Source organism: Pteropus vampyrus, unplaced genomic scaffold, assembly GCF_000151845.1.
Source record: "Pteropus vampyrus isolate Shadow unplaced genomic scaffold, Pvam_2.0 Scaffold254, whole genome shotgun sequence".
Lineage (NCBI taxonomy): Eukaryota > Metazoa > Chordata > Mammalia > Chiroptera > Pteropodidae > Pteropus > Pteropus vampyrus.
In genome coordinates this window covers 1,659,665-1,683,262 of record NW_011889035.1, presented here as the reverse complement: position 1 = coordinate 1,683,262, position 23,598 = coordinate 1,659,665, and the positions used below count along the sequence as shown (strand labels likewise).

General features: G+C 33.8%; 1 protein-coding gene across 3 annotated transcripts in view; it reads right to left on the bottom strand.

Annotated features, from left to right (window-relative positions):
- Positions 1–23,598, bottom strand: part of MRE11 (MRE11 homolog, double strand break repair nuclease) — a 57,647-nt gene that overhangs the window by 21,880 nt on the left and 12,169 nt on the right. For all 3 annotated transcript variants that reach the window (XM_011374744.2, XM_011374746.2, XM_011374745.2), the window contains exons 7-14: positions 22,118–22,232; positions 19,761–19,946; positions 18,672–18,843; positions 17,216–17,296; positions 15,173–15,299; positions 12,667–12,767; positions 11,283–11,456; positions 7,545–7,607 (exon numbers count right to left, since the gene is read on the bottom strand). In XM_011374744.2, the coding sequence (XP_011373046.1) occupies positions 7,545–7,607; positions 11,283–11,456; positions 12,667–12,767; positions 15,173–15,299; positions 17,216–17,296; positions 18,672–18,843; positions 19,761–19,946; positions 22,118–22,232 (1,019 nt within the window). The remainder of the gene's footprint in view (positions 1–7,544; positions 7,608–11,282; positions 11,457–12,666; positions 12,768–15,172; positions 15,300–17,215; positions 17,297–18,671; positions 18,844–19,760; positions 19,947–22,117; positions 22,233–23,598) is intronic.

Below are 23,598 nucleotides of genomic sequence, written 5' to 3'. Positions count from 1 at the left end.
CCTAAAAGTCATTAGTCTGGTCATTCAGATGAACATTTAATATTGTCAAATTGTCTAAACTGTTTTTTCACTAATTGTGCTATAAAAATGTAAAACAGGATAACCTCCCTCCTCCATCAAATTCAGTGCCTATGATTTGTGAGATCAATTTACAATACTACTTGTAAAATGAGACCTTCTGAAGAAGTTTACCGAGAAATATAAAATTTCACAGAATCAGAACTTTCAGAACTGGGAGAAATACTGGTAATTACTCCCAATTCAACACCGCCATTTCTAAGAGACTGTCACCATTTGAGCAACTTTATACAATGGGCTCTTAATAAATAAGAAAAATAAAACCTACAAAAAAAAACAGCTGTTATCTCTGGGGGATGAAATTTTAGGGCATTTTTGGTTTTTTCATTCTTAAATATTAAAAATTTTCTACAATATACTTTTTCAAAATATTACTTCTGTAGTCAGAAAAACATGAGCAATAATCTCATAAATATATAATCAAAAGAATTAAGTAAAATACAGCAACTGAAGGCCAGGAATAAAAACCTTAGGATGAAGAGAATATGCCATAAATTTTATTTTGATAAGAAACTGACTACAAAAGACAAGTTTGAAATTTAATGAAATGTTTTGATTAACTCTGAAATGAATACAGATTTTCTGATTACAAACAGAATAAAAGCAATGCTGACCTCATCTCTTCCCATAAACCAATCAAAATGAAACACAGAGAACAAAAATGAAATACAATATCTTTTCAATTAAACTAGAAAACAGCGCAAACCCCCAAACACAAAATCTACGAAGAGTTACTGGATATAGTGCATCTTTGACATGGCTAAGGAAGAAAGTTGAGAAGAGTTTCGGGCAGTGTAGAGCTACCCAAAATTAATCTATATCAAGTGGCCATGACAATAGTCTTTCTTGCTTGGAATGATAAATTCTGGGTCTTCTTAGATCATTTCTAAGCTCTCTGTGATGCCATGAGATAAGGTGATGAAATGAGGAGATGAGAAAAAAGCAGGCAGGGTAGAAATAGGAATGAAGTGGGTAATGAGAGCTGGGAAGTAATCTAGCTTCATAATGATGATCTGAGCTGAAGCAAAATACAGCTAAAACCATTAATGAAGGGCTCAACATGGCATTACAATGCAAAAACAAACAAACAAAAACCAAACACTAAGGAATACAACAAAAAAATATTTTTAAAATAGCAGAAAAAGATTTCAAGTCATCTTTCTTGTTCCAGATTAAGTACAATCAATCTTTATTATTCTTGGATTTCATATTTGCAAATTCACCTACTTGCCAAAATTTATTTGTAACTCCAAATACAACACTCCTGATACTCTCATGGTCATTCATGAACTTGTATAAAGTAGTGAAAATTCTGAGTCATCTGACACACACATTACACATATAAAGTCAAACAATGCAATAAAGCCTTTTCATAGCATATTTTAGTGTCTCATTTTGGTTAGCGATTTTACATTTTAAATGCCCGCCCCCTGCCGGTGAACAGCTGAAATGCTGTCTGTGTGCCCAAGTGCAAGAAGACTGTTATATGCCTTACAAAAAAAATAACATATTGTTAGATAAGTTTCATCCAGGCATAAGTTACAGGGCTGTTGGCCAGAAGTTCAATGTTAACAAATCAAGAATGTATATCAAATAAGGTATCTTTAAACAGAAACACACATGAAAAAGGTTATATACTGATCAGGTGACAAAAATGTTATAAACATTGGCTGGCAGGAACCTAATCCTGTATTTCCCGAGAAGCAATGGTTCAGTGTTCACTAATTCAGTATTTACAGTGACTCTGTAGAACATAACTACCACGAGTAACGAGAACCAGCTGCTGTACATCAGGGGAAAAAAAAGTAGATTTAAAAGAAAAAAGGAGACCTAAATTACATAATTAATAAGCTAGATCTAACTGCTGCATGTTGAACTCCAAAAATAAGTAATATGGTCTTTTCAAGAACCCATGAAATGTTTTAAGTGATATACAATGGGGAGCTTACTAAGAAAAATATTAATAAATTCTAAATAGTACAGAGTATTATACTATCTAATCATCATGTAATAAAATTAGAACAGTAAAACAAAAACTCTGACTCCAAACTATAAAATAAAATTAGAACTGTAGAATATCTAGAAAATGATAATAAAAATATTGCATATAGAACATATAAAGCAAAGCAATGAATTAAATTAAAACAAAAAGTTAGAATGGAGAGGAAAAAAGATCCAAGGAAAATTAAAAGAATCATGATAAATATTCTGCTTAAGTATAAGTAATTTGGAAAATAAATGACCCACACTGAGTCAAGAAAAGACAATCTCAACAGACTATCAAAGGAAATTTTGATAAAAATTGTTAAAAGAACTACACTCCCAAAAAGGACAACTAGAAAATCTCACAGGTAAATTCTACCAACTCTTCAAAAAAACAACTAATTCTACTGCTATTTCGATAGTACCAGAGCATAAAAAAGGTTTCCATTTTTTTCTTTATAAAGCCAGCAGAACATGGTACTAAAAACTGAAAAGGAATTATATGTACAAAAATAAAATTACAGTATCTTACTTATGAATATTAAAGCAAACAACGAATCCACGAGTATGTGAAAAGACCAGTATACCTGTAACCAGGAGATTCACAAAGTGATACTGAGGATGGGCCAATATTAAGATATGTGTTAATATTAATAATTCACCATATTAACAGAACATAGGAGGAAAAACCCCTCATGCTTATCTCCATAGATGCTAAAAAGGCATTTAATTCGTCACCCATTCTGGATTTAAACAAAAAACCCTTAGGAATAGGCAGATATTTCTTATATGACAAAAACTCTAAATATGCTACACACATAAACACAGTGTGTGCACACTTTCACATGAGTGTTCTTATAAATCAATTAGAAGAAGACCAATGCCTTAGCCAAAAAAGAAAAAAAGAAAAAAAAGAAAAAAATTTTCTGGGCAAAGAACATGACCAGGTGTTTCATGCAAATGATTTATAAACATAAAAACTGTTCAGACTCTAGAATAAAAGTAGTATGAATTAAAAACAACAACAAGAAATAATTTCTCACCCCTTAGATCAAAAGAGGTAGTAGTACATGATAACAGCAAAGATGTGGACACATGAGAGCTCCCAAATACTATTGGTTGAAACGTCAACTGGTTTGACACATCTTTTCATGTACTTTGGAACAATTTGGCAGAATCAAGCAAAGTTTTAAATGCATACACCGTTTTATGATTTTTTTTCTTGAGAAGAATTACCATCATTTCCAAATTTTATGCTTTCCCTTTGTCTAAATACTAAGTCTTCATGTTATCACCTCAAACATTACATTCAAATAGTATTTTAACTTCACCTTTTCTGTGCAATAGACTTTGGAGCTCAATGATGTCTTTGAAGTACATTTCTTGTAGGAATTTACCTCATGAGTGTAGGTCTAGAGCCGATGGCAAGATGTTTCCATATACTTTTTTGTGAGATTTGAAAATGCAGTATCCCAGTATTACACTTTTGAAAATTGTGGTAAAATATACGTAACATAAAAATATACCATTTTAACCATTTTTAAGTGTACTGTTCAGTGGCATTAAGTACATTCACCATGTTGTGCAACCAGTGCCATCATCCAGCTCCCTAACTTTTTCATCATCCCAAACTAAAACTCAATAGTCACTAAACAATAACTCTCCATTCCGTAGTGCTCTCAATCCCTGGTAATCACTACCATACTGTCTGTCTATGAATTTGACTACTCTAGGTATCTCAAATAAGTGAAATCATACATTATTGGTCCTTTTCTATCTGGCTTACCTCACTTAATATGTTTTCAAGGCTCATTTGTGTCGTAGTTATGTATCATAATTTCATTCCTTTTAAAGCTAAATAATATTCCAGTGAATGTGTATAACGTTTTGTTTACACATTCATTTTTTGATGGACATTTGGATTGTTACTATCTGTTGGCTATTGTGAATACTCCTATGAACTTTGGTATATAAATCTGTTCAAGTCCCTGCTTTCAATTCTTTTGGTCCACACATAGAAGTGGAATTGCTAGACTGTATAGTAATTCTATATTTAAGTTTTCGAGGAACTATCATACTGCTTTTTATAGTAGCTTTTATGCTACCACCAGCAATACACAGGGTTCCAATTTCTCCATATTCTTGCCAATACTAATATTCTAGTTTTTGGATAGTAGCCATCATAAGGGCTGTGAAGTGGTGTCTAGGGTTTGATTAGCATTTCCCTAATGATTAGTAATATTGAGCATCTTTTCATATGCTTATCGGTCACTTGTCTATCTTCTTTGGAAAAATGTTTGAGTCCTTTGTCCATTTTTAAATTGGGTTGTTTTGCTGTTAAATTTTAGAGGCTCTTTATATTCTGGATATTAATGCTTTATAAGATATATAGTATGATTTGCAAGTATCTGCTCCCATTTTGTGGGTTGCCTTTTCACTCTGTTGATAGTACTAAGTATTACAATTTGAAAGAGGATATCAATCCTGCCTCAAATTCAGACAGAACATAAGAAATCAGAAGCCAGATAAACTGTGGACTGTAGATCTGACTAAGAATAGTTTTTACATTTTTAAAGGATTGTGAAAAGTTTTTTTAAAAAGAACGTGACAGAGACCATATGTGGTCTGCAAAGTCTAAATATTTACTGTTTCACCTTCTATTTAAATGTGAGTTTATAATTAAAGAAAATACTTGAGAGTTTTTCTATGTGAACAAGAGTTCTTATAGCACATTTTTTTTTCTCTCTAAATAAAAGGGCTAATGCTTTTGTTTGTCTGTTTGCTTAAATAATTTAAGCAGGGTCCTGGGATTCATATTCTGAGTTAAATGATTCTGCAAAGCTGTGAATCACAGCTTGGGAAAGTCTCTAACTCCATTAGTCAACTTCTAAATAGTATGCTGAGAATAAAAAATTTATAACGCCCTATGGCATGTCAAAAAATTACCTAGGAAGGTCTCAAAAAATAGCCAAAAAATCAAAACACAAATTTCCATGTCCTCTCCTACCTTCCTTGAATAAAATGTTCACTCTTACTCTTTAAAAGATTAATGAAAAACTGAAGTTAGTGGCTTCAAACACAAAGGATCCATTGTAAAGAAATATTTCTGTAATCCATTCAATTAAAAGGGATAATCAAGTTTAAGCCAAATAATCTAAGAACAGGAATCATTTCTTTGTAGCATTCCTTCTTGTCACTCCTTTCTACTTTAAAGGCATTCTGTAAGATAAATAAAAATCTAAAAAAGGAACCCAAATCTATAGCTTCCTCCTTTTTAGCTTACAAAAATCATCTTATAAACAGTACAGTAGTTGCATGTGAGATTATTATAAACAGTGATTTTGATGTGCTGCTTGATAGTTATAGTAGTTTTAAATTTTTAGCCATTCATAGGCCATACACTGTATTAATGTTGGTTCAAATTCCAGTCCCACCATGTGAACCTCAGTCTGGTCTTAGTCTCATCTGCAAAATGGAAACTGAGATAGTGTGTAAGTAATGTACAGAGCCAAAATTCAGTAAATTCCATTTCCCTTTTCCTCTTGAAAACAGTAATGAAAAAAGCCAAGTAGGTACCAGTTGTTTTTTCTAATAGATTTATATAGGAGAATGACTCTGACATTGGGAATGTTGATTGTAAAATTTAGTGGATGGTAATAGCTTTTGGTTTTGTAATCACTGAAGGCTACGAATGAAAGGCACAGGGAGGGAAAAACTGTAGTCAATACTGGCACTAATACCAGTAATATTAGTTTACGTTGCCAAATTTGCTATCTTGCTCCATGGAGATAGTGTAAGTAGTACAAGGGAAAGATATCTGGGAAACTTACTAGTCATTTAGAAGATTATCCTAGCATATTCTTTTTAGAGAAAGGTTATTAACTGAGTTACTATACTGTTCATATTTCTACATATTCTAATAAACTGGGACACAATTTGGCAGGGGAGGGGAGGGAGTCACAGAATAACAAACTTTTATAAGATAGAGAAAAGAAGAAAACACCACCAAAAATGTCACTTTCCCATTCCTTAAAATTCCAGGCAAGTAGCATCATTAGATCAATCTAAAATCCTAAATAACAATATGGAGTCACATGATAAGGTAAATCAGATTTAGACTTGGAAGTTTTATTTTAAAAAGACAAAAAAATGGCTTAGGGTCTGTCTTATGGCCTCTAGAGATGGTGAAGAATTATTTGAGAACTGTTTTTTCTTATATCAGGGTCTAAAGCTGCTTTACATTTAAAGGCCGTGGTATTACCTAATAGTCATCAGTAGATCAGCTACTAAAAAAGGGATTCCTTTGGAAGAGTTTAGGGAGAAAAAATGCAAACTGAGAGTCCTCATCTCCTTAAACAGGGTTCTTTTCCTCTTCCTCTTTAGTGTCTCAGGTATTGACTTTTACCAAAGGAATGTGCTTAAAATAAGGCAAAAAGTATTATTTAAAAAGGGGCAGAGGGGCAGAAATTCCTATTAATTTCTTTTTTATTGTAGCAGAGAAAATAGTGATATTTGTAAAAGTTAATTAGAGGATGTGTCAAGTGCTTCAACTCTTTCCAAGTCACCACCGGTCAGTTATTGTTCTAAAATATCTAGGAAACAAAAATGGACTACCAGGACAGTTGCGTGAATTCACAATGAGGATGAAACTTCGGGTCATAAGGTTTAATATTTTCTTTCTATATTATGTCTGTCTCATCTACGAAATTAAGAATCTCTGGTGGATGTAGACCATACATTTTTTCATATTTGTATTCCTAATATAAAGCTGAATGGCTACCTATAACAGGTCCTATACAAAATGCTGAATGAAAGCGATTAAGACACAATCCCAACAGTATATACATAAAATAACTTTTAATACTAGATAGTAATCATAAAACACTAAGGACAACAAGAAAGTAGGGAGAATATATTTCAATCATGAATTCACCAAGTACCGGGTAGAAGCCCAAAATTTAAGCAAATGGTTGCTAACTTCAAGTTCCTTAACTCTAAGAAGACTGAGAAGACAGAGATGACAGTGATTTGGCTAATTTCAACATTTCAGAAAGGCCAGTGGACACTGTACATTTACCTATGATAACACTGGTAACCAAAACATTAAGTTTATTCCTTTTTGGCCAAAATAACATCAGCTCAGTAGGGTACAATTTTATCTTATACTGATAAGATGCTCTGATAACAATTAGGTGAATTCTGATTAATAAGAGCTCTTATATATGCTAGCCTTATCCCACTCCCAACACACACTATTAAATAAGTTTTAGACAAAAGCAAAGGAGAAAAAAGAGAATAATGGCAAGCAGAATATTTGTACATTGCATTGGAATAAGTCAAAGGCAGCTGTCCTTAGCTACCCCCTGCTCAGTCCTATCCACCAAACTTAGGTCTTGTGGAGTGACTATTCTAAATAAACCTTCCAGTTATTCTAATTTAACAAAAGGACATCTAAGTATAGGAATTTACAGCAGAAAAATTACCTCTCGAACTTCATCATCTTCTTCATTAGTATTTTTTTGTCTGCTTTCTCTGAAACGACGTACCTGAATTATAACAGAGTAAATCATAAACATGTTGCTTATTTCTGTTGTATAAATTATAAAATAGTGGTCTACAATTAGTTAACAGATGCTTTCTAGTACAACACAAAACTTGGAAATTTAAGTAAGTTTTGCCTCACAAAGGACAGATTTTTTTTAAAAAAATCTTATTTTCCCAGTGGTTTTCTAAAGTTTTAACGTAAGGAAAAGTACTTGTAAAAAAAAAAAAAAAAAAAAAAATTGGACCTAATCAAATTTTATTACCTGCTGCCAAAATATTCCATGTCACTAAAAAAGTCTGTCAGACTACAGAGGAAAAAATTCTAATATCCTATGGGTGTTATACTCCAGTAAAATAGTTAAAAATGTTTCTCTCAAGAGGTTTGAATTATTACACTGCTCAAATCATTCTTGTGCATCTGACTGCAGACATCCAGGAGGCATCTGAGATGGCATCTAAAGTGGGTGGGTGCCTGAAGATCCATTTTATCAGTAGTCAAATACTGAATGTTTGCTGACCATGGTCCTGGTACCATGAGATACTAGAGATTCCTTTTATACTGGTTCCTACTTAAAAGGTTCTTAAAATATAGTTATGTAGTTATTGATAAACTTCATTTATTTAATAGTTTACTCAGCTCATATTTACTAAGCACCTACTGTTTAGTAAGCACAATTGTAGGAATCGAGAATACAATGAATAAAATAGTTAAAAATTCTGCCCTTGTGGAGCTAGTGTGTGTGTTTGTGTAAAAAAGGATAATCAATAAAGAAAATAAAAAGTTATATTGCATTTTAGAAGGCATACAGGATCAAGTTAATTTATAGGTAGACTGGAAAATTTCTATCTTTATATCTGAGGAGCCTCTGGCATTCCCAGAGCTAGTTTATTTACTGATGATTTTCAACCTAAATAACCAGTTGCACAGCATGGCTTGATTATGTGACCAGAGGAGCATAAAAGACTCCCTGGAACTTCTGCACAAATCTTGGTGTTCAATCCAGGGTACACCATGTGCAAACAGGACATGGGGAACTTATGTCTGGTGTCTCTCAGATCCCTAATGCCTCCCTATACTTTTTCCTCCTATACTATATCCTTTGCCTTTAAATAAAGACCTTAAGTGAGTATGCCCAGTGGAGTCTTGTCTTTTCACACATCTGAACCTGTGAAATCTCTGCAAAAGGTGATAAGGGCTCAGAGAAAAATAAGGAAGGAAAGACAGGGTCACATCTGAATAAGATGATCATGAAAGGCCTCATTGAGGGTAATATATGAGCAAAAATTTTAAAAAGTAGGGGATAAGTCTTGCAAATAACTTAGGAAAATCATTCCATTTAAAAGAAAGAAACTGTGCAAATGCACTGGGGCAGAAGCATGCCTGGTATATTTAAGAAATAGGAAGGAGGTTGCTGTACCTAGAGCGGATATGAAGGTAAAGAAGTTAATTAACAGAAAGCCAGATTGAGTTAAGGCCTTGTAAGCAATTTTAAGGACCCTTTTTTAAGGCAGGAATGACTTCATCTGAAATATATTAGGATCAATGACAGGTGAACTGAGGACAGAATGGGGGGTAGAAAAAGGGCAACGGCAGAAATAGAGATGCCAGTTTGGAGGCTATCGGAATAATCTAGGTGAGAAATGGGGATGCCTTAGACCACTGGTAGTAATGAAGGTGGTGAGAAGTAGTCACATTCTGTATATATTCTGAAGGTAGAGCCAAAAGGATTTATAGAGAGGATGTAGGTACAGAAAGACAAGAGTCGAGGATGAATTCAAAGATTCTGGTCTGAGCAAATGCAAGAATGGTGCTTCCACTAGAACTCTACAGATGGAGCAGGAGATGAGAATTAGAATTCTGATGGGAATGTTGAAAGTTTGAGATATCTATTAACCATCCAGTGGAAATATCCAGCAGACTGTAGGAGACAGAAGTCTTAAGTTGAGAGGTTTGGGTTAGACTTTTGAAAGTCATCGCCAAACAGATGGTATTTTAAAGCCAGGAAGCTAGCTGGATGAGATTACAGTGGAACTGTGTAGACAAAGAAAGGGTCCAAAAACTAAGTTCTCAGGACTCCAATTTAAGAGGCTGGACAGAAGAGAGACTGAAAATATACAATGAAGCAGAAAGAAAACTAGAAGAGTGTGGAGTCCTAAAAGCCAATGAATAAAAGGTCTCAAGAAAATATCAAGTGAGATTTAAGATGAACTGCCAGTGGATTTAGCAATGGAGGTCACTAGTGACCTTCACAAGAGCAGTTTTGCTGGAATGATAGAGTCAAACCCCCTGAATAGATGGGTTTAAGAGAAAAAGGAGGGAGAAGTACCAGGTCAGCAGATACAGAAAACTCTTGAAGCAATTATGCTGTAAAAGAAAAAAAAAGAAAAGAAAGAAAGAAAGAAGAGTCGTAGCTAAAGGGAAATAGGATCCAGAGTTGTTTGATGAAAGAAATAACAGCATGTTTGTTCTGTAGAAGGAAAACACAGGAATAATTTTTTTAAAAGATGACTGCTTTTCAGTACAGCTGTTCCAATTTGATACTCCAACCAGCTGCATATTAAATGTTTCTCAAATTGTTACTGCTTTGACAAATAAAAAAAATGCAGTTGACTCTTGAACAAAAGTTTGAAGTGCATGGGTCCACTGATATGTGGCTTTTCTTCAATAAATATACAGTTGGCCCTCTCTATTCCTGGGTTTCGCATCTACAGATTCAACCAACTGCAGGCAAAAATAGCATTTTCAATACGAGGTTGGGAGTTTGTGGATGCGGAGGGCCGACTGTATGCACTGTTCTATTTTTTATATAAGGGGTTGTTTATATAAGGCTTTTCTAATGTAAGGGATTTGAGAATCTGTAAACATTGGTATCTGTGGGGAGTCCTGCAACCAATCCCTCACAGATACTGAGGAATGGCTGTAGTTAAGTTTTGGGGGAGTCCAAAATTATACATGGATTTTCAATTGCATAAAGGTTGGCACCCCTCATCCCCATGTTGTTCAAGGATCAAATATACATTTAGTTTTGAGTTTCTTTGATTATCCTAGGCAAAATACTATTTTTATGTGCTTATTAGCCACATTTCTTTTGTAAACCACCTATTCATATCCTTTGTTTATTATTTTACTGAAAGGTTTAGTATTTTTAAGATTTATAAAAGTACTTTAATATTACATTAAGAATATTAACCCTTTTTCTGACCACATACAAATATTTTTCATGTCAATACCTTCTAATTGTTTTTTGACAATCTGACATGTGAACATTTAAAATTTTTTTATGTAGTAAAATATAAAGAGCTTCTTTACTCTGTGATTCTTCCACTATTTTTATGTTTAGAGAGAATGCATTTTCTAGATGAAATTGAAAATCTCAGTCAAAACTCTGAGCAGAACTTTGCATCCTACAAGGTTCATTTTAAAGCACTTTCATGATCTTCAAGAAGATCCTATCTACGGGAAACAAAACTAACATTTAGTGGGTATCAATCATTTTTAAGACACTTACTTGACATTTTCTAATTTAATCCTCATTTCATGATCTCAATTTTATAGATGAAGAAACTAAATAAATTAGAGAAATTAATTAGTAGTTTAACAGAAAGACACTCAGAGCTACTCTTAATAAGAGATTGACTGAACAGACTTATCCCCCTGCCCCAAATTAGTTACTCACCTCTTCATCAATTTTATCTTCTAGGGCATCAATATGACGTTCTTTAAGAAATCTCTGTGTTTTTTCCAACTGGTATTTCACTAATTCCTCTATGGCATCTTTCTCTTCCTTGTCCACAAATTCTTGTACTGCTTCACCCATTCCCCTTTCTGTTAGAAGTGAGAGCTGCACATTCTGTAAGAGAGATACAAATCAGTGGGTGTAGAAAATAGTTCCATTCCTTGCAAAACAATTCTATATGAGCAAGGAAAATTACAGAATAATGTTTCCAAGGAAAAGACAAAAAATATCTAGTTATTGAAGGAAAAACAAAACAAAACAATAGACACTAATTAAGCCAACTGATAAATATTAAGGGCCAGAAAAAGCAAAGCGGAAAACGAGAAACGGGAGTATAGGACAGGTAGAAATGCAGAGGCCTGAGTGACTGGGATTACAGAGACCAGAAGTGGCAGCTGATGATTAATAGAGATTAGGTTAACCAGTGTGGTAGGCAGAGTAATGGCCCCCTAAGATGTCCACATCCTAATCTCTGGGACCTGTGAATATGTTACATGGCAAAGGAAAACTAAGGTTATAGATCGAATTAAGGTTGCTAATCAGCCGGCGGTAAAACCAGATTATCAGGTACTATACAAGTGGGCCCAGTGTAGTCATGAATATCCTTACAAGTGGAAGAAGGAGGCAGAAGAAGGTTGTTGTAGAGAGATATAACTAGGGAAAAATAACCAGAGATATAACATTGCTGGCTTTGAAGATGGAAGAAGGGGGCCATGAGCCACGAAATGTGGCACCTCTGGAAAAGATAAGGAAATGGATTCTACCCTAGAGCCTACAGAAAGGAACGCAGCTCTGCTGACACCTTGATTTTAGTCCAGTGAAACCAGTGTCAGATTTCTGACCTACAGAACTCTAAGATAATAATGTGTTGTTTTAAACCACTACATTTGTGGAAATTTGTATCAGCAACAATAGGATACTAATACAACCAGAGGATCTTAAAGTAGCATTTAGTTGTGACAGACAATAAGGGTATCTTCATCATCCTGTGGCTATATTAATAAAGTAATTCTGAAATTACATCCAGATGCAAAAAGAAAGTAAATCCTGGATTCAGACTTATGTAGTGACGATAAAAAGAAAGTAAGAGGGTAACAACATCAACAATAGCCACAACAATAATATTAATAACTAACATTATTTAAGCACATAATTTTTCTTGGTGTACAGTAGCTATAAAAAATGTAATTAATTACCACCCTACTTCATGAAAACATTTTGTGGATTCCTTTTATTTAAAATATCAATTATACATATCCTAAATTAAAATCTGTTATTATAAGATAGCCATTATTGAAAATGTAAACTGTAATTAAGTAATTACCTTCTCTGCAGTTTGAAAATACTGTTTTACAAGGTCTTCCACCCTTAGAGTCATTCCTTCTGAAGGTCTTGTAATGAATTTCCCAAAGTTGATCTCTTCTCCTGGAAAGAAGTCCATGAAAAAACAGCAGCTTCTATTATAAAGTTAAATTGCCCAAACTCATTGCACGTTGCTGTCAGTGGAAGTGGTATGTCCAAACTTTATCAACAGTCAGCTTGCTCAGTGTGGTATAAATTTTGAGGCAAAAACATGACATTTTTGCTAACAGCCAGTCTTTTCTCCGAAGTTTGTATTGGTTTTGTATTATCACCAAATAGCATATTTCCTAGCAACTATTCTCACAGGATGGTCCACAGACTTCTGGGGGCGCTCAAGGTCAAAACTACTTTCATAATAATACAAGGATGTTATTTACCTTTTCCACTACGGTGACATATGCACTGCTAATACAAAAGCAATCGTGGGTAAAACTGCTGGTGCCTTGGGATGAGTCAAGGCAGTGGCTCGGAACTGTGCTAACAGTTACCGCCACATGCTCACAATTCAAAACAAAACAAAACAGACTGTTTCATTAGAAAAAGCGATGATAAAAAGATGAGCTCCCTGCCCATAAGAACGAATGATTAAAATACAGGGTGATTAGTTCTACAACAGAAGTAAGAACAGAGCAGAAAAGAAATAAACTAATTCTTCTCAAAGAAGGTTGAAAATAATAAGCAGATATCCCATACAGCTATCATCTGAACTAAGACTTGCAGAATGAATAATATTCACTCAGTAAAAAGGAAAAAGAAAAAATATTTTAGGCAGAGAAAAAGTATATGCAACAGCCTATAGGTAAAGAGGTACAAAGTTCAGTGTGCCTCTTGCAAAGTGATGAGGACAAGTGAACAGAGATCTTTTTGAATTTCAAGACAATAGCATTAATATAAATTTATAATATGATTACATTTTACTATGCCAGACATTATCTTAAGACCATTTATGCACAGAATACCGACTAAGCCTCAATCATATAACTCGATAGCTCTAAGAAAAGCCTCTATATTTAACATAATATTTATGGATAAACACTACGGTTGGCACAATTATGCTGATTTTATAGACATCAGAAAGGTAATGTGCAAAATGTCACACGTGTGGTTAAGTAGCAGAGTCGTTTAAAACAACAAAAAACTTTAAACATATGAGGGATCATTGTTTAATTCAGTAATTTAAGTTTAAACAAAAAAGGAATCATTAGAACAAAACTGACTATAGGTGACACTCAAGTAACACAGGGTACTAGTTTTATATTCTGTATTCTTATGAATGCTACACCCATAAAATCTCAAGTAATTGATAAGGATGGACAATGAAGTAAAGCACTATCAATAAGTACTTGCTTAAAATTTGAAGTATAAAAATATAATCCTCTGATACAGATTTCTCCCCCTAAAACAGTATTCTATGAGCTCCATTTAAACATCTGAATGGCTGTTTCAGGTTGAGTTAACAGCATACACGATTTCATCACAATTTGACATTGAAAATAGGAGCCCATTAAATCCAAGTTAATAAAAACCTAGGTAGCTTACTCATAAAACAAGAGCCATTATTTTTCTATGAAAAGTCTCTGACTCAACAGCTCTAAGAAAAGCCTCTATATTTAACATAATATTTATGAATAAACACTATAGTTGGTCTTTGAACAACTTGAGGGTTACGGGTACCTATTCCCTGCACAGCTGAAAATCCATGTATCTTCTGAAGCCCCCAAACTCAACTAATTGCCTACTGTGGACTGGAAGCCTTACCAATAACATAGTCAATTAAACATATTTTGTATGTTATATGTATTATATACTGTATTCTTACAATAAAGAAAATGTTATTAAGAAAATCATAAGAGAAAACATACTATTATACATACTTATTGGGGAAAAAAAAATCAACATGTAGGTGGACCCATACAGTTCAAACCTGTGTTGTTCAAGGGTCAACTATTTCAGTCAGATGATCTTTTTTATAAGTGCTAAAATAAGGGCAATTAGTTCTTATGATTTTTAATTAGAAACTAATTTCCTGATCATCAGAAACATCAAACTATGGCATTTCATATTTCAAAAGACTAAAGTCTTCCTAAATCACTGTAACACTCTTAAACTGAAAAATTTAACAATGCAAAGTATATTCTCTGAACATTAATACTGTATAGTAAATAACATTTATTTTGAGCAATAAATCTCTAAAGTCTGTGTGTGTTGTCACTAAGCAGCACTATTAAAAAAACTACATCTGCAGAGAAAGCTTCCATTTCTTACTGATACCCACACAAGTTTAAAAATGATTGCTATCCAATTTTTAGAAGAGATTTTATTATTCCAACTATCAGTTTATTTGTGTAAGATATTAGAAAGAATCACAGTAAAACATTTTCCATTATTATTTTATATCTCTTTACAAAAGATTGAATTATATAAATCCTATAAGGACAGTTTTTAATTTGTAAAAATAACTAGCTTACCTGTGTTTTCCTTCTGTTCCCTACGCCTGAAAAAATGGATAACATCTTTTGGATTAGCTATTCGATCCACAAATTTCTGGTTAAAGCGAAGAACATTGAAAGGTTCAAAACCTCCACTATAGTCCACCTGGAAATACAGAATAAGCTATAAAGGCTAGAAAACAATTTACCGCTTCAGTGTTTAGGTTTATGCTCAATACTTTTAAGTTAATAAATTAATGTTCTATAGTTCATTTTAAAGATCATGATGAAGCTATACCATTTATTCTACTGAGAAAATAAAGCTTCAAAAATTTATACACTTATGCAAAATACAGCAAGAATTCCCACAATGTGGAAATGATTACATTTCCTCATAACACTAACAGTCTAGGCACCAGCAGTACCATCTGAAAAGGAGATGGAATTTTTCAACAAAGTTTCAAAACTGTAACAGTTCACTGGTCTATCATCTTAGGGATATGCTTTCACACTAGATAAGAATAAATGCTGGGAAAACCCATGTAGGAAAGGAATCAAATTTGTGAGCTCTGAGAAGTGATTACCTGCAAAACACAGGATCTATTTAGAACAATTGCTCTCAAGGCAGTCTCCAAAGAACTCTATAGTGGTATAAATAACTTTACAAAGAAAAATACCACATTTCTTTCTAAGAGATATACAGTTGAACAAAGTGAGGGCCAACCGTCCACACAGTCAAAAATCCACATATCACTCTTAACTCCCCCAAAACCTTACTACTAATAGCCTACTGTTGAACAGAAGCCTTACAGATAATATAAAGTCGATTAACACATATTTTGTATGTTTATATATTATATACTTACTGTATTTGCAATAAAGTAAGCTGGAGAAAGGAAAATGTTATTTATAAAATGATAAGGAAGTATTTATTGGAAAAAATCCACTAATAAGTGGACCCACGTAGTTCAAACCCATGTTGTTCAGGGGTCAACTGTAATCACTTTCCAAAACTAGCTGTTATCAACATAATGCTCTAGGAACCAGCATTGTAGCATATCACCAGCCTATCCAGACTACTATCTAACCTCCACCCACTTACACTGTTCATCACACTTAGCGCGAGCTGACATTTATTCATTTATTTGTTGTTTATTATGTCTTATACCTCTACCTCCTATAAGCTCCACAAGTTCAGAACCTCATTGTTTTATCATCACTATGTCCCCCAGCACGCAGAACAGAAGCTATTCAATAAATATTCGTTCACTGAATCAATGAATTAAGATGGTAGTCTAGTCCATCTAGTGTCCATACAGTATACTTTTGGAATATTACTTACATGGAAAATCTGTTCATTTCATAAATAAATTAATAATTTATTGTGTTTATGAAAAGGAATGCCAATTTTCTATATAAGTCTGATTGATTCTAATGGTATCAGGTAGACGTAAATGAAAAACATGGGATCTTCTACCCCGATAAGAATTATGTGGTCCCCCCAAGGCAATTATGTTTGTATTACCCAGACCATCTCTACAGCTGCTGTGTCATAAAACAGAGAATGTGAAATGCTCAAGCTATTGGGTCTCCTCAAAACTCATCAAACGTTTTAACAATTATACTCCAGTTGAGCTTTATTTGCAATTTTCTGCTCCTGAGTCACAAAACGTGTTCATTAAGCAAACTTTATTGAGTGTCCACAATGTGCTACGTACTCTAAGGGCCAGATACAGCCACAAATAAAACACAATCCTGGTTGTCAAGAAATCCACAAGCTGACCAGGAAGACAATCACGTAAACGATAATTGTAAGCAGAATGTGAATGGCACTGTAAGAAGTATGTACAGAGTAGACTTCGGACACAAAAGAAAAGCATCAACTCTGAAGGGAGGTCAAGAAAGGCTTCTTTGAAGAGGGAAGCTTTACGTGGGTGCTGAAGGAACTATTATGGAAGGAGAGAAGAAGCACATTCCACACGGCAAGATCGACCTGGGCAAAGATGTGACAGAGTAAAATAAACTCTACAATATTATCCTCTGAAAATCAATAAAGTTAAATTTATCTAAAATAGGACTTACTCGCAGTCGTATAAGAGGCTTATCTGGCTGTCGAGGATTTCCCAGACGTTCCCGTTCAGCATTTTCAAGCAGCTCTTCAATCTCAAAATAAAAATATTGTCATGACTGAGGCTAGGGATACTACTGGCACCTAATGGGTGGAGGTCGAGAGGATATTCTTAACAACCTCCTACAACAAAGAATTACCCAGTCCAAAATGTCAATTGTGCCACGCTTGAGAGACCCTGGGTTGCCTGGCCCAGGCCTGACCAATTAATTAATTTTCCATCTTCCTGGCTTTAGAGATTGAGTTTAGGGACAAGTACAAGACTTCAGTACAGAGAAACTTAATGCTAGATGTTTATCTAGAAGTACCAGGAAAAATGATTCTTTCAGCTCTAAGAATAATGTAAATCTATGGTGGCCACCATGTGAAAAATGCCCTCCTTGTAGTGAAGCTTAAGACAGACACCATCCGAGCAGGCGGCATGAGGCTAGCCACATGCACAGAGACAGAGAAATTCATGATCTTGAAATTTGAGCTTCTGGATCTAGTCATCTTGAAACCAGCATACTCTCAAACTTTTCATCACGTGAGTAACATGTTGCTAATAAAGCTGTGACGCTGCCTGAGTTGCTTTATCTAAAATTTAGTTCCTCTTTCTATAAAATGTGGACGGTAGAATCTATCTACCCATAGCATTGCTGAGTGAATTAAATGCAAAATTTTGTCAATGGTGTCCAGAATGTATAAGCAGGAATGAATATCAGCAATAATTTTTATTATCATTATTACTACCTCTTATGATTTTTTATGAGAATAAAATGTAAAGCAGAAGAATTACCAGAGAGTAAGAACTGAGCAAGTGTTAGCTATTAATGATTTAGGCTGTCAATTTATATGTTATCAAATGCATTTGTCTAACTTTAGTAAGTGGCTCTAGAATTTCTGCAGAGGTTTAAGAGTGACAATCTGCATGGAAGGGGAGGTATGGGACTTCTGCTGAAGCTACAAGGTGCATGGCAAACACATTTTAAGGTTTTATCTGGGATAGCTTTTAAAGTGAAAGGGATGCCTAATGGAGATTATTAGAGAGGCTGCAGCTTTCCTCATCTACCAAAACACCCTCCCATTCCCCAATCAAAGCCGCTGCCTGCTTTATAAATAAAATGAACAAATTATCAAATCAGGATTAAAAGAGAGAAAAGATTACATATATGTTTTGAGGAGGAAAAAAACTGGGAGAGGGGCTTCATTAAAATTTCATCTATACATAACATTCCTCAATCTGAAGACTTAAAAAAAGGATCTTTGCTACAACTAAACTCATTTATTAAACAACAGTGGCTCCCTTACAGGCTTCACAAGACTGTAACAAATATAACGTTTTCCTTCTATTCTATTGGAGTATTTAATTCAACGTAAATAATTTCTCAACTAAGGTAGATCTCATTGACCTTTATCTAGAAGAATTACCTTCTCCAAACAGAAGTTTTGTATGGCTTGGGTTACTCTAGGATTATCTGGGTTAAAAATATCTGGATGATCTGCCAGAATAACATCCTCCATAAAAAACTGCCGTACTGTGTGAAGAGGAATTTTCTGCATGTTCATCTTCCTTCCTTTAATACGCAGCAAACCAACATGTCTGAAATGAGGAGGGAAATGAAAGCCTAGTCACACTTAGTAAATTTCCTTTATAATAGAAATTGTGCACATCAAAACTCTATGTGTCTACAAAAATATTTCTTTATAAAGTCATACCCTTGAAAAGTATTTTTAGCAATTTAATCTTAATATTACATCACAGGAAAAAATATTAAACCTTCTCCCTCAGAATAAAATGCACTCATCCATCATTTTTTCTGCCTAAACAAATATACAGTTTAGTAAAAAAAGATAGAAATAACAATAAGTATAATAAAATGTCATCGGGACAATGATAGTAGTATATATAGTATATACTATTACATACATATGTACTATGTGTGTGCATGTATGTACACATACATAAAAGATTAACAGAACTAAAAAAAAAAAAAAAAAACCATCAAATTTACATCGTATTACCATAGTCTTAAACCTATTATTATCATCTTAACAATGAGAACTTGAGTGGATTATAGGGTAAAACCTGTTCTAAAAAGTGAGTTTAATCACTATTAACTATTATATCACATAATTCCTTCAAAGAATTCAAAGGAATGAGATATGTTATAATTGCATTTATAACCAGAATTTTATTAGATTTTTAGGCGAATTTGTTTATAAATGGACATGTGAAATTAATAATCATTCTGTAGCACTATAATTTGAAATTTAATAAATAAAAATTGTTTCGAATTTGCTTAATGAGCAGCAAAATCATTAACGCCACTGAGACGCTTTCATGTTGAAAATAGCTTAAAATCTGAAAAAATAGTAAGACTATATTAATTGATCGATCTTTATAAATAAATCTATCATATAAATAATAACACCACCAGTACCTTGAACCTATGGGATGATCAGAACATTATAGAAGGTATTTTTTAAATTGATTTAGAAAATATAACAATTACTCACTTCTTTACAGCTTCTCCTGGAGAAAGAGAAGTAACCACTGAACTTCCAGGTTGTGATACGTAAAAGAGTTGTTGTTCATTTTTGGTTGGGGCTATTTTACACTCATGTTCATGGCCCCAGATAACAAGATCAATGAATTCATCCAAAAATTGTTCTGGAATGAAGTTAGTACTTCCATGTCTACTCCTATACCAGGACATTAAAAATTAAATAATATAAATGTTCAGAGATATAGAAAAATTTCATATTAAGTAATTCTACACAGATATTTTTTTCTTTCATTAAAGATTACATCCCTTATATGTGCAAAACTGTTTAAGAGATTGAAAATAAAAATATATTATCTAATTTCTGTCTTCAAAGGGCTTACAGATTTGCAGGACAAAGACAAGTAGGAGACCAAAAAGAGAAAGCACTTAATTCTACATTTAGAGGCAGATCATGGAAGGCTTTACAGAGGAATAAACTGCTTTGGGCAAGTCAGAAAAGCATGAGCTTTATCAATAGTAAAAACCTGTAAATTGGTCTGATTACACACACACTCACACACACATACATACACACAAAGAATACGGAAACTGAAAAATGGAAGTGAGTTAAGCCTAAACTTTGTAGAATAAAAACAAATCTCTAAATATGTCTAGTTATTTTTTAATATCCTGTTTCTTTTACTGATTATAAAAATAATGGCAGTAAGAGTACCAATCTTACATAAAAGATGAGTTCTCCATTAAATAAAATATCACATGAATAAATGAATTGCAAATTATGATTTTTACACCTAGATTACTTGTTGTTACTGAAAAATATGTAAAAACTCAAGTTAAGTAAAGACAAGGAGGAAGTTTTTCCTAACACTGATTTACATCATTGGGATTTTAAGGAAAAGTGTTCAAACACTTTGACCTAGCATTTGTTTAATACAAACCAATATTCACTCCCTCAAAAAATAGTTTCTGAGTGTCTACTGCTTGCAAGATGTCCCAGGCCTCTTCTAGATACTGAAGACACAGCAGTGAACAAAGTTCTTTGTTCTAGTGGAGGAAACAAACAACGATACAAGATGTATATGTATATGCATATGTGTGTATATGTATATGCATGCATATGTGTGTATATACATATTTGTCAGGTAGTGACAGACACTATAAAGAAAAATAAAAAGTGACATGGGAGGGCAATGTTACTATATATAGTGTGGTCAGGAAATGCCTCTCTGACAGGTGGCACATGAGCAAAGAACTGAGATGAGGATCAGCATGCAAGGGAAGAAGGACCTAGGCAGAGAGACAAGCAGATAGAATAGATGGCATAGGTATATAGGTAGTAATGTGTTCAGCAATTTCAAAAACAGCAAAGGGACTGGTGTGGCTGAGCAGAATGAATGCAGAGAAGAGCAGGAAGTGAAATCACAAAAGCAGCAGGATCAGGATCAGCTATTAAGAAATATTTTTATGTAGAAAACATATATCTAGGGTATGAACATTAAACCCAAATCCCTTTGGATTCTTCCTTAATAACTTCTCAGCTTTATCCCTTAAATATCATTCTCACTGCTATCAGTTACCATCTCACATTTTTCACTATAATGGTCACATAATAAATCTTGTTCTTCAAGTCTCTATTCCTTCCATCAATCCTGCACCTATCAAAAAATTAAACTTCTTAAAACTACTAACAAAAGAAAGCTGATCTGGCTATATTTAAAATCTGGAAAAACACTTGCACTTATGCATCAAGAAACATTTACAAGAATGTTCATAACAAAAAGTTTTTAAAAAGCAAAAATCTGGAAGTAACACAAAACATTCACTAACAGGAGAAAACTCTATGTATCAATGAAAACATACTTTTAAGCATCAAAATGGATAAATCTTAATAACGTAATGTTGAACATAATAAGCCAGCTGCAAAATATACCGCATGGTTCCAGTCATACCAAAACTAAATAAAATACTTATTATGGATATACACATGATTAAACAAGAGAAGAACAACAGACTAAGTAAATAAAAATTGAAGATGTGCTTCTCTCTGGGGTATGTTGAAAGAGATGAGGTCAAAGAAGGGCATGAGATAATGCACTAGTAATGCTCCATTTCTTTGCTGAATGTAGGAATATTCATTTTATGGTTATCCCTATACCGTATCCATATGCCATAAGTATTTTTATAGGTATGAATATATATTGAAAACAATTCAAAATGCAGTCACACAAAGCATATCTAAGTTCTGTCTGACCCTGCACTAACAACTTTCAAAGAATGAGGAGCATTTTACTCAGATAGGTAAGCTTATAAACAGAGATTTAGGGAACCTCAACACTTGACTCAAAAACTTCCAGAAAACACTTTTACCTGTTCTGATGAATCACAAATAAGTTAAACCAAGAGTTCTCATCTTCTTTTGGTCTCAGCATTGTTACTTTTTTATTGAGGAACATTCGATAGAGCCGTTCGTCTGGAATGGATCCTGAAATGGACATTACATTATTCTAAAACTGGTTTCCTACTTGGTTTTAAAAAATGAGTATATTTTGCTTCTAAATTACATGCTTCTCTAAGTACTTCATTTTCCTATTAGAGATATATTTGAAATCTGGAATCATTATTTATAAATGAATATGTTCCAGGTAATTGCATGAAAACAGCTAAGCAGCTACATGCATTCAAAGAATGTTTTCCATGTCGAGCATATATACCTTCAAAATGTGAAAAATGTAGAATAAAACTTGTAGTTTTCTATGCTTAATTCTTATTAAAATTTCTATTTAAAATATTGTTTTTCACTATCGTTTTATTTATTCTAAGTATGTATGCACTTTTGATCTAACATATACATTATTAAACAGATATTAAAAGGGATGAGATAGAAAATAAATGTGTTTAAAAATAAGTCTTTATATATTGTTTCCAAGTAAAAACACTGTTTTGAATAATTTAATAACTTTTAAATAATTCTTCCTGTACCCCAAAGGATTAGTTTAGTCTAGTGGAGGCCAACAAAAACGAATAAACACATACAAATCATGTGTTAAACACTGTAAAAGGGAAAGAAGTCAGGAAAAGGAACACCAGTGCTAGAACAAGGGTACCACTTTAGACAGTGATTAGGGAAGGCCTTTGAAAAAAGCCAATAATGCAGAAGTGTAAGAGCTAGAGGAGGTCTAGCTTCTAAAGAGAATTCCTAGAGTGTGGCCAATGGAATAGATGGTGGAATGCAGAACATATAACTGGAGACAAAAAAGTCACGACATACAAAGTCCAGGGAAGGTCGGTCTATTTAAGTCTTGAAGCACTGAGAACACCCGCAGAACCTATAGGTAGGTAAAACATTTGAGGGAAAGGAGAAGGCAATTTAGCCAGTTGGCAGTTAGCTTCAAGGGGGCAGGGTGTTTGCAGGTAGGAAAAGAAGTGGCAGCAGGGAACGAGAACAGTGATCAACCCTTCTCTTCTGCCCTAAGACCTGTAAAAGGCTGAGAGAACTATGTGGGACACAGTAACTTCTGGGGCCACTCAGTTTCACTGAAGGTCAAAGAGTACAGGTAACATTCAGAAGCAACTAATGAGATGAGGGAATTTGTTAACTATACAAAGAGTTCTAGAGTGTATAGAAAAGGGTTGGGATAACAGTAGGGATGGAGGACAGAGATAGAGTCCAGTTAAGGAAAACGAAACTGAATGAGATGAGAGTTTGAGAGAAAACAGATGACTTGAAGTACTATGCTTCTGACGGTGACTGAGGCATAATGCGATCTCTTTAGTGTGAGAAGTGAGAGGATGAAATAGTTTCTGCAATTATGATCCCTAACACTACAGTAATTAAAATATCTGTTAGC